Source organism: Artemia sp. Qi Xiang Cuo, chromosome 8 (assembly GCF_049724085.1).
Source record: "Artemia sp. Qi Xiang Cuo chromosome 8, ASM4972408v1, whole genome shotgun sequence".
NCBI classification, from domain to species: Eukaryota; Metazoa; Arthropoda; class Branchiopoda; order Anostraca; family Artemiidae; genus Artemia; species Artemia sp. Qi Xiang Cuo.
In genome coordinates this window covers 74,077,082-74,090,006 of record NC_142801.1, presented here as the reverse complement: position 1 = coordinate 74,090,006, position 12,925 = coordinate 74,077,082, and the positions used below count along the sequence as shown (strand labels likewise).

General features: G+C 33.9%; 1 protein-coding gene across 1 annotated transcript in view; it reads right to left on the bottom strand.

Annotated features, from left to right (window-relative positions):
* Positions 1–8,794: 8,794 nt before the first annotated feature.
* The window catches only part of LOC148949786 (3'-5' exoribonuclease 1-like), a 54,465-nt gene continuing 50,334 nt past the window's right edge, over positions 8,795–12,925 (bottom strand). The window contains exon 6 of the mRNA XM_089093747.1: positions 8,795–12,250. Coding sequence (XP_088949873.1) covers positions 11,927–12,250 — 324 coding nt within the window. The 3' untranslated portion in view covers positions 8,795–11,926. The remainder of the gene's footprint in view (positions 12,251–12,925) is intronic.

The following is a 12,925-nucleotide window of genomic DNA, read 5'->3' as shown; positions in this document are numbered from 1 at the left end:
CAAGTTTTTTTTTATTACTTTTTACGGGCCCGACAAAATTTCGGGGAAAGGGGCTCAAACCCGATAAACCCTCTCCCAGGATACGACCTGGCTATCAATTCACTCGAATAAAGATCATGAGTTTGGACTTGATGATAAAAACAACAGACAGCAGAAACACTAAGCAACTTTACTAATGCGTGAATAAAATAGCCACGATCGATTTACTTCCTCTCCATCTTATTTGGGAGGATCTTTCCATGAAGGAAGTTTTCATGGGGGAGGGGACATTGCTATGAAGGGGACGCCGGATTTCCCAGCATTATTAAAGAAAAAGATCAGACATTAAATAAAAAAAAAGTTTTTCACCTGAAAGTAAGGAGCCACATCAAAACTTAAAATGAACAGAAAATATTACGTATGTGATTGGGTTTATCCCCTAGTCAATACCTCGCTCTTTGAGCCAAAGATTTTTTTAGCACTTTCATAAGAGCTATTTATTCTAATTAACGGCCTTTGTGATTAAGAGGTCATTTTTGAAGAATTGGAACAAAATTGGTGTTTATACCACGAAGTAGTCATTAAACGTTTTCCTGCTACTGACGATAAGCTGCCTTTGTGCTGGAAGGGTATAGACCCGAGAGTTACCAATCCATCATTGAGAGGCTTTGATTTTACCAATAGCTTCGTCGTTTCATCAAAATCTACGTAGCCAATACCATGTAAACAGGAACAAGAAAAAGATCCTCTCTCAGGGGCGGATCCTGGATTTTTTTTTGGGAGGGGAGGGGGCGGAAAAAGGTTGATCCGAAAAAAAATTAGGGGGAGGGGCAAAATAGGTTGATCCGATAAACTTGCGTTAGCATTGAGTTTAATTAACGCAAACTTGAGTTAATTAAGTAAATTACACTACTTTAGACTATGCTAGGGGGGCGCACGCCACCCCCTCCCCCCCTCTGGATCCGCCACTGTCCTCTCTAACTTAAACATCTAAACAAAAAGCCCTGAATCTTATCGTCCTCGATTTTACCAACAGTAATGTCACTGGTATTTTAGCTTACATCAAAATACTTTAGTTTATATATAAATAAAATTAAATTGTTTTAAGCCTCATTTTCGCGTTCCTTGAAGTGACGCCCAGGCACATGTGCGATCTCTAGCACCCCTCCTCCCCTAGCCACGCCACTGCGACTAACAAGCTGACGAATAAACAACGATTGTCTTTTATAGTATTATTCATTGTTTTTGACACTTTTACAAGTTCATTGTTGTCAACACTCAACTCTGTTTTCAAACAGTTTCGTGCTCTTTCATTTTTCAGTCAAGACCAGCATAATCTTAATTTATTTCACAGGAAATAAATAAATGTAAGAATTATTAAGAAAAAAAAAACCAAAAAAAAACAATTTTTAAAGTACGAAGGACAGCAAAAATGGAATTTGAGGGCTTGAAACGGTCAATTGGAAACTTTCACAACCATGTATATTTTAAAATTAGGAACAATCGGGAATTCATTTTTTAATGAAACAGACCTCCCTTGACATTCTGTTGTTTTTTATAGCAGCGCGCACCAAATTAAAAAAAACGCGGCTAAAAAAAATCTGTCGAAAAACAAGCTAAAAATAATGTACAAAACAGCTTAAGAAGGTACAGCTACCCATCAAAGGTGTCGCTGTCTTTGAGAATAGCATATTGTTAATGTTGAAATTTTTACAACGAAGCAACAATGAAAATGTGGCACTGCGTTAAACATGTGATAACTTTGAAAGAAATAAAAACAAATCGAAGGAAATGTCAGTTTTCAAGTATGAATAGAACTCAAATAGATCTACAAGGCAGAATATATCTTTGTTTTGATGACCAGGATATTTAAAAAAAAACCTAAGAACACGATTTAACATTTTCAAGTAGCAATTCTTTTTACTGACAGCTGAAAAAATTATGAAATCACTCAGGGTCAGAGGCCATGGCACAGCCAGTATGAAGATTAATGGATGTAGACTCCTCCACCCAAAGACGGTGATTAAGTGAATGCAAAATCAAATGTTCTGATAAAAACAAATATAAATTAGGTGAAATATTTCTGTTTTTTTATTGTGAGCAGTTTCCTATACTTTTCTAAAATTAATAATTTGTGATCTGTCACGTCAGTCTGATTTTTTTTTCAATTTATAATATTTTCATCTACTTCTCCGAAAGATCAGACGTGGTTTCAATAACAAAGAAGGAATTGCGGAGAGCTCTTTACTACCATACTTATGAAAAGGCGTATGTGAGTAAAACCAGCTTAGAGTCCAAACACATTCTAATAAAGATGTCTTTCGCATCTACTTAAAGGGCCGTTCACGATAATGAATAAGGCCCATAATTCATAAAATTGTGCGCCTTGTACACGAAAATCTGTGATAAAACTTGCACACACTCCTCTCAAGTCTGTTAAAAATTAATAGAAACGAGCCCTATTTTCTGTGCTAAAAACTGAACTTGGGCTATTCGGGACCAATAGGCTACCGACTTACACATCACGTGTGTATCTAAGAACGAAAAGAAGAACAGTCCAACAATTTATTTTACCAAAAATTAGTTAATCAAAGGGAAGATCAATGAAATTTGGGAGTTCATTTTGTTTTATTGACATTATAAGAAAGAGAGAATGCCGACTATGCTCACGTAACAAAATCGCAGTTATGCAAGCCATAATAACTTTAAGCTTATCACAGTCACACATTTTTTATGTTTGAATTTGCTGCGTAAACTTGCGGTGACCATAGAAAATATTTGGTGTACAAGTTTTTCCCACTATAAACGGGCCACTCATTCTGCCACGCATGGTAGAATGAGTGGCGCTCTGAAATTCGCACTAGATGAGGGAGACCGGTTGGCCCGTTAGGTCTTTCTATTCAGAAATTTGGTCGACCGACGCCTCAAAATTCACAGTAATAAAAACTAATAAAATCAGATACACGTCTTTCACGCTGAGTACAGCAGTATATATTGCTTGTTCTGAAAATGCTAATTAGAAAAAGATACTGAGGGAAAGTGGAGGGGGGATATCCTCTGATCAATTTTTTAATATCTTTCAAAACTAAATTTAGTGATACTTTTACCTGTATTTTTTTGAAAATATGTTTAGCAAAGAGCAAAAAAAAAACAATAAACAAAAAGAAAATAAAGAAAAACAAGAGTAAAAAGGAAAAAAGTGAGGGCAAAGAAAAAAAAGGTATATACAGGTACAGAACAAGACAAAACGACAAATTGCATAAACTCAATAACTCAACTTAAATATCCCTAAACACTATCGTGTGGAATTTTTTTTTTCTCACATTTATTTGAAAAAAGGCAAATTATGAAGGACCAATAAGCTACGAGGTACGTATTCACGTCATTGTAGTTTTTTTTAGAAATCACGAATGGTTATGGTTCAATAATAAAAAAAACAAGTTTTTTTTTTTTAGCACAATGCACAATTTAATTAAAAAAGACAATAAAATGAAAAGGCTAAACAAATTAATTAAATAAAGTCAAACAAGTGCAGATTTTGTTTCTTTTTTATAGCAAAATATAGTTTGAATCAAGAAAGTTCATAAAGAAAATATTAGTCTAATAAAACAAAAAATACATTTAAAGCTTTTGATTTTGACAAACCTACCATACTAAACCTACTACCTGCCTACCATTCTTTGAGCGAAAAAAATGTGCATAAAAGTTTGTATATCCACACAACAGAAATTTATAAATTCGTATAAATCTCTTTCTTGTTGATACCTGCCAACCCTGGACTTGTGTGAATGACTAGTCTAGATCCGCCGGGAGGAGGAAATAGTGGTTTTTTCATCCGCATTTTTGTAAATAATTTCGTTCCACTATAAATAGTAAATTCCTCAACAATACAGAATTTTTTTTCCCCGAAATAGTTTAAATATGAGTTAAAGCCACCCCCTAAATGACCCGCTCCTCGAAGGGCACCAATTTTGAAATTTAGGGGGTGGGAATGGTTTTTATTTATTGTTTTAATGAAGATATAATCTTGGGAGGTAATTTTTTTCTTCGTGATTTTTCAATGGCAATACGAAAAAGGGTATTTTAAAAAATCTAGGAGGCAATCAACCCTTTCTAATTTCCACCCCCCTAAGCAACCCTGAACTCTTCACAGTAAAGTTTTATTCGTGTTTAATTGAAAGTATGAGTAATATCTACTGCATGTTTGAATATATGAATTCACCTCTTTCTAACGTATTTTTCTGTATTTTGTAGAGAACTTCAATGAAGGTCTTACCTGTATAAATAAATTTGTCAAGAAACCTTGGACCATCAGACCTCCCACCCCCCTAAAAAACTAAAATGTTGACATAAGCTTCGGTAATTTCGTAACTTTTTCATAAATTGATTAGCATTTTCTTACCAAACAACACGATGTTAAATCTGGAGCTAGAAAAGACTTCTGGTCTTTTTCGTTTAATAGCCTGCAATCAATTTAAAAAAAAAGGATTTAGAAAGGCATCATAAGTTTTACAAAAAGTACCATTTCGATCAAATAATTCCAATCCATGATTTTAGCTTTTAATTTTTTCTGTTTAGTATATCACTGTCTATGTTATCAGTACAATGTCAATGAATGACTAATCTGGATCAGCCATATGGAGGTAATAGTGCGTACATCAGCATATTTTTTTTTTTATACAAAATACATCACTACAACACCCAGTCTGAAATTCGTTAAATCCATGGTTAGAATCAGGAGCGGATCCAGGATTTTTTTTACGTGGGAGGGGGGGGGGGCAAAATAGGTTGATCCGATAAATTTGCGTTAGGAGCAAGTATATTTAAGGCGAACTTGCGTTAATTAAGTAAATTACACTACTTTAGACTACGTTAGGGGGGGGGGAGACCCCCTCGCCCTCCCCTTGGATCCGCCACTGGTTAGAGTAGTTGTTATCAAATACATTATCACCTTTGCTTCACAGTAATAATAATAATCGTTGCTGCCATGTGTAATGGTGTGTCAGAAATTTTCAAACTTCTGAAATAGTTGCCAAAAACCGTTTGCTAAGCTGCTCTCAAAGGGAGAATCAGCAGGGCAATGTTCTATTACCCTTCAATCCTTCTGACCTACATTGCCATGGTGATTCTTTCTTTGAGAACAGCTCTAGATCTAGGCTATATGCAAATGCTTATTGATTTTTGAGGCTTAGTATTATTTTTCGTGTTTATTTCAAGTCAACAGTTGGTTCATAACGCCTAATCAAGCCAATTAAAAAAAAATCTGGTAACTTTTATATATAGCCTGGGGCTATATCTGGCCCAATTAGGGGAGGGAGTAGGGGCAAAGATAATACTGTGATGACCGTAATTATTATATTCGGAAACGACATTGAATGGGGAAATGAATGGTATTTTTTCTCTCTTTGACTTCCATCATATAAGTAGCCTTAATCGAAATTATTTAAGGAAATGGGTTAAAGAATGGGGCTATGAAAATCCAGTGTTTTTCAAGATACGGCAATTACGCACAACAATTACGAAGTTGTAGCTAGGACTTGTACGTCTGCACATGCGGAGTAATTTTTCATATGGGGAGGGGGGGGGGAATAACAGAAAACTTGAAAATTTGCATAAGAAGTGCCCAGAGAAAAATTTAGTAATTTTTTGGGGGAAGGGAGAGAGATGGGCGTTTTAGGGCAATGACCTCAAAAGTGCAAGAATGTCAGTTATAACCTTTAGCCACAACAATGATATTTACATTTTATGTTTTTTATATATTTATTTTTTTATATATATTTTTTATGTATGTTATATGTTTGATATATTTATATGTTATATGCTCTATCTGTTTACCATATGATTATTTATTGCTTCCGGAAAAAACCCTTTTTATGCCCTGTGTCGCAATGTATCGATAAACTGATATATACTTAAAATCAGAGTAGATCTGCTAAAACATTTTAATTTTCGATAAATCACATACTACAAAAAACAGTCTAAAACATAGTTTGAATTCAAAGGAAGCCTAAACAATGTACAATCAATCGGCTCCTACAGGGATGACAGGGGGTGCCATATCTCCTACCTCTCAGACTAAAAAACATGTAAAAAGCTCAAATCTTTACAATCAGCATGTTCTGGCATAAACACATGTTTTAACCCCTCTTCATCTAGAAATATAACACTTTTTGTTTAGGATGAAACAAAGTTAAAGCCTCTTTAGTTAGCCTTTATTCTTAATAAAGAGTGTATTTTATTTTAATTATCTTTTATAATAAGAAAAACGTGTTTATTTTTCTATCCAGTTCTTCGAAAATATTACAAAACTCCGAGATTTTGCAAACAGGAACTTGAAACGTCTGGAATACAGTTCTTAGAAAATTTCAAAGATAGGTCGATAGGATTAAGAAGACTAGCTGAATGGCCACCATGGTCATAAGACCTAAGATCCCCAGAATTTTCGTGGGTGTATATAAAGATCAGGTTTATAATCTCAAGCCGGATACTATTCCAGAATTAAAGCATGCATTTTCATATAAATTCCATACAATTTAAATTTAGGTGTGTCAGACAGTGCTGCTGTAGAGTTTAACAGTGCTGCTGTAGAGTTTAACAGTGCTGCTGTACAGTGCTGTCAGTAGAGTTTAAAGTTATATGGGACATGAAGGGGAATATTTTGAAAATCTTAAAGGCAATGACTGATTTTTTAAAAAAGTAAAGACTATTGTTACTTTTATTTTCCCCACTTAAATGTATAAATTTATTTATTTATTTTATCTATTAATTTATTTAAGTTAATTTATTTATTTATTTTAGTTCCCCACTAATTTATTTTTATTGACCATTATAGAGCCCAATAGACATTCTATAAATTTTGCGAATATTTCAGTTTAATCTATAAGCCCTTGTAATACGTTCGCGGTGAAAAGAACTCAGAATACTCTAATCCCACTCCATTTAAACAAGGAGTGTTACTTACGCCTTCCATCTTATATATATATAATTTAAACATATGTTTTTGATATATGTGTGAAGATGGAGGAGTTATTGGCTCGTTTTGAAGACTGGTGTAAGAAAATATCCGACTTTCCGCTTAACAATCTATTATATAAGGGTGGGTAGACTGATACCTCCTGTGTCTTACTGTTGATTTAAATTTTTACTTGTTTTTTTTTGTTCATTAGATAGGTCGCTTTACTGTATAATGGTTAATTATTGGGAATTTATTTTTTTTCTTTTGCATTTGTTATTTAACTTTTTTAATCTTTTGTTTTTACTTATTTCTTTCTCTTTTTATACTCCTATAGTGCATTTTTGTAATATATCAAAAGAGGGCAAAAATAAATCATTATTATTATATATATATTATTCCATTATTATTGAGTATTCGGGCTGCTAATCCTTTGGATTCTATCCAAGAGCTTTATTTGACTCCGGAGCTTGGAATATTAGAAAAGTAAGTGTATTAAACGTTAGCCTCTAAAAATTTATCAAACAAATATTATTATTAATATAATATCTTGATTTTTTTTAAACCAGAGATTTTTTACCGGTGAAACTTATAAGCCCCCTCCCCCCCGCGGTGAAACACCGGGGGGGGGGGAGGCAAGAGTATTTCTAAAGTCTTCGCGACAGCCCTATTAAATGAATATTATTACTTTCCAATAGTTGTAGGAAATTTCTCTTGTAGAATAACTAAAAGCTATTGTAATTATAACTTAATTGACTTTTTTATTTGAAAAAGTTTTGATTTACATAAAAAAACAAAAAAACAAATGCATTAACTGCCAGAGGCAACTATTTTACGCTAAACACCAGTAAGAAAAACACAATATTTACATACTATAATCACTTTACTCCCTTATCAATTATTTAATGATACTTTTATTAATTATTGTCGCCTATTTTTTATTTATTAGCTTTTATTATGATATATATATATATATATATATATATATATATATATATATATATATATATATATATATATATATATATATATATTCACAGGTAGAAGCTGCATCATTAAAATCAGTAATGCCACATCTGTACAAGTCAGAAGTTAGAATAAAGAAGAAAAGAGAAAAAGTGTCAAAATTATAAAGTTAAGAAACAACTGCTAGCTAAAGCACGATCTGACTAAACAGTACAAACATAAATATAGAGGAAACACAGCCGACATTTTTCACAGCTTACTGATCGTCTAATATAACAAATCAAGCATAAGGCTTAAAGAGTAAATACAACTTATACGAAAGTACCAGCAGCGTATCAAAAAAGAAAGTCCATGCGGCCCTATTATCCGTTCCCAAGACGAAATAAACTTCTTTAACTTGCTAATACACCATTTTCATTTATTTGCTGACCCTGTCAATTTACTAATTAGTACTTTAAGAAACTAATAACAAATTCAGAAGCTCCTACCTCTCCCATTAAATCTCGTCTCTAATAATAACTGCTATAATGACATATGACATATAATGACATATATGCTACATGACATATAATGCGATAATGACAAACTATATTCTTAAAGAAAGAAAAACGAGCCAAAATGTGGTTTTTAAAGGCCAAATGAAAATACTGACAAAACACAACAAAGCGAATATTTCGAGGGGACATACTTACAATTTACAAAACTTACAATTTTTGGCTTTTATTGAACTTTATTCATCTTTTAAATTTTTTGTTTTTTCATTAGTTTTTTCACATTCACACTGACTTCCCGCGTTTTATTTGTTAGTTTTTTCTTCGGCACTCTCATTGATTATATTTTTTCGTTTCGCGCTGAAGAAAAGAGGCGTTTGTCCCCTCGAAATATTCGCTTTGTTGTTTTTTGTCAGTATTTTCAGTTGACCTTTAAAAACGCCATTTTTGCCCGTTTTTCTTTCTTTATGTTATGTCTAGCAAATGTGGTTTACTAAATTCTCTTAACTATATTCTTATGCTTTTTAAAGTTTTTATGCCTAGTGGGATTTGCTTCGTCACTATTGGACCTCCACTTAGTTTTACTCTACCCACGTCCACTAATCAGATGGTCTAGAAGTTTAAACTTCGCATAAGTTTCAAGCTATTACCCAAGTGGCCCGCCTGTATTTAATTAACTACTGATTGTATACTCCTGTCTATTTATGGTTACTGATAGACTTCTATGTATTTACTCCATTCTCAGTTATGACTCCTAGAAGTTCAATTAGGACTCCCCTTCGAATTGTAATCGGGCATTTTATGCTTAGCGACAAAAAGAAAAGACAGAAAGAAAAATAAGGATCGTTTCGCATACTTCTGTGGTAAAAAGTGTGATTTCATTGGTTAACTACTATGACGTAGTTTCGTTTATTTCCGCCAATCCTATTATTCATAAGCGGGGCGTAAGAAAGGGCGTCATAAACGGGGCGTAAGAAGCATTTTAAAAAGCCTGTTGGTCCACAAGGTGAAATTTTCAGCCAGCAAAAAAAAAAAGTCAAATTCCACCTGATTGGTTACCTTGTGTGAAATTTTAAGTCAATAATTTAGAAAGGAAAGTTTTTGAGTCTCAATATTTTTAAAATGTAAAATCTCTGTTTCTCTGTGGTTAAGGCTCTCACCCAGTGTTTTTTGCTCGGGACCAGAGCTCCCTCCAATGTTTCATTACTTTAAGATTCTTTCCTAAGTTTCTTATGATTTTCACACATTTTCTTTTTGACGAATTTACTTCCCCTTTTGCCCTTGTAGGGGCGCCAAATGAAGGTAGCTCTGGGTAATTGCCTCCTAGAATTTGAAAGTACCTTTTTCGGTATTCTAGTTGAAAAATAACTGAAAAAAAATCATTGAACACTCAATATTTTCGTGAATTGGTGTCCCCTTGCCCTTGGATCTCTAAATTCAAGGTCTGCCTATCCACAGGGTTGCCACCTGGTGAAAAAAATCCACCAGATTTTAGTGACTTATTGGTTGATTTAGTGATTTTCTTCAATATTCTAGTAATTTGTTCAATGTGCTGATTTAGTGATTTGCTTTTTTGGCAATATAAAAATCACTAGGCAAAGTGATAAATCACTAGGGATGGCAACCCTGCCTATGCGTCTTAAATGACTGTTTTTCGAACCTCGGCAACTATGGGATGGTTAACTATGAGAAGTATACATATAAACACGAAATATAGAACACATAATCTTGCGCAAAGAGCGTACATAATCCTTTTTTTATAATTTAAAGGTTATTTGACTGAATAGCCGAATCCAAAAAGTGTAAGTTCAAAAATCTCTAACACCCGAGCTACAGTATAGTTATATTTGTAGCAGAGGCGAAGCTAGGGTTTTCAGCACCCAAGGATAATGTCAATTTTTGCCCCCCCCCCCACCATCACTACCACAATAAAAGTAGATCATGGTACTGACAAAAAAAAACTATGTTTGGTGCCCCCTCAAATGCTCCGCCTGGGGAAAGCCGTACCCCCTTGCCCTCTAGCTATGTCCCTGACTTGTAGGCAAAAAATAAAATCTACGAATGAAATACATTTTTTCTTGATTTTAACGCCCTACTTGCAATAAGAAAGTGTAAAATGAAATGCAAGAAATTGCTTTGAAAATCCTATATCAGCACTAGTTTCTTCCAAAGTACTGTCTACTCATATCATGTATTTGTACCTGACGGAAATTTCATTATAAATACAAGAAAACTGATATTCCCAGCTTCCGTGTTTTCCAATTTAAAAAAAAAGGTGCCTTAAATCCTAACTCTCATTGGTTAATCATATAGATTATGCCTGAACAGTCATACGTAATATCGATTTTTACCTACAAGTGTGACTATAATCTGGCCCGGGCATAAATAAAAAGCACTAACTAAAAATCAAAAGCGCTAACTAAAAAGTTTTAGAAAAATGGTATGTTCTTAGGGAACCCCTGTATGGCAGTAGTTCCAAAATACGCCAAGTAGCTATCAGAGTCCAACTAGGAAAAGGCTCCGGGAAGGATGTCTAAAATACAGAATTAGTACTTTTGGTTTGAGTTCCCGAAGACAGAGGGCTAATATTAAGGGTGAAATCCCTCCCCCCCACAAGTATAGGTTTAATGACACAAAAATATCTGTATTGAAAAGTGTTTAGAATGATGCGATGAAACTGATGCTTCTACATGAGAGGAAATACTTAGTTTTACAGGTTTTTTTCTCACAAGAGAATAAATCCCATTGAAACTTAAAATCCATTGAAGTTCAATTGAAACCGTTCTAATGGTACAAATATAATTTAATATAATGGTGCATATAAAATATAATATGAAATATAATGGTGCAATATTATAACTTATTCCCCTTTTAACTGATATTAACTGTCCAAGTATATCAGGTGGATGTTTCCCTTATGGATATTAATAGTTATTAGTTACCCCCACGCTTAATTAACTAAACGCTTAATTAATTACTGATGAGTTCTCCGTCCTCATTGAACTAAAAATTCTGAAATCAATAGTACAAATCAAACCAGCAAAGACATTTCAACACGGTACCTAAAAAAAAATACTAAAGTTAATTTTTATTCTGTTGCCCAATCAGCAGCTCAGTTTATTAGAAGTATATGCTTTACACAGAAGAGCAACAAAAAAAAGACTTGTAAGGCCAAATTTTAAAAATTGAACTTAGGGAGCAGGAGGGGGGGGATCTTTGAATCAATCTTGGAGCGGGATGAATCTTCTTTAATGCTTAGCATTAAGGATATACGATTTTTGAAAGAAAATTATTTTGTATTTATATTTTAAGTAGAAAAAAGAATTCAAGAATTATATATATGCCTACTAAGCTACTTAAAGTAAAAAAGAATAAAAAACATATACCATATACAAATAAAACACTATTCATTACAGAATTATTCACTCAAAAATTTTATCAGAACGGGATAGAACTATTAATCAGAGTCAAACTACTAACCAAAAAATGTTATTAGAATCGAAAGCCCAAGATGGTTATTTTCTATTTTTTTTTTTTTTTACAAAATTTTGATTCCTTCAACGCGAGCACTTAGGCTATCATCCTCAATTTTCATTTGACATTTATAGTACCGTTTAAACTCCTCACTTGATATCGGTACTACAACGCTGTTCAAATCATAAATTTTCAGGTCTTTCGGTATAGGCATTTGATTTTGACTTGGCAAAGGTCCAAGATAAATTCTTTCATTCACACGAAGATTAGCACCATCTAGCAACAACCTAGAAAGAATTCTAGCAATGTTGCGGGCATCGTCGAGACCAGAATGAGCACGGCCTTCGAATTCCATACCAAGCAGTTCTAACATAACAGACAATGGATACTGAAATTAAACGTAAGAAATTAGTGTTTTTAGCTTTAAAAAAACATACACATTCAATGTGTCCTATCAGATACATCTTAAAAAAAACTGTCCAAAAAAAAAAACAACGCTCGTCAACGAGATAATTGATATTTTGACCCAGAAAACTCGTTAACGAGTTAATTAATATTTCTTCCTCGTTAACGAGTTTGTTGGGTCTAATTGGTCTCTTATCCGCAAAAAGAGGACACTTCAGTGCTACCCATGCACAAAAGTGATTTTACTTGTTGCTCAGGCCAGTGGGCTGAAAGTTTCCTGTATAGGCTTGTCGGCAATGGCAATGTAAATAATAACCGAAAGTGATTCGAGGGCAACTAACACCCCTTCCAAAACACTCCCCCCACAACCCTCAAGGCAAGGGTGGCAAGTTATGCCCTGGGGGCATATAAGGTTTTTATAGAAAGTGCTGTCGTAGAAACTTCAGAAAGGGCTCATTCAATTGGAAATTCAAAGGGCTAGTGCCCTTTTTAATTGTTGAAAGTGACTGGAGGGCACCTTACCCCACCCTCACGCCCACCATTCCCCAAACACATGCAATCAAAATTTTGATATAGCCATTATTTCAACGTAGTTGAAACTTCTAGAAATTAGGTCTTTGAAGATGACAAACTTCCCACTGCCCTCAGGGCAAGGGTT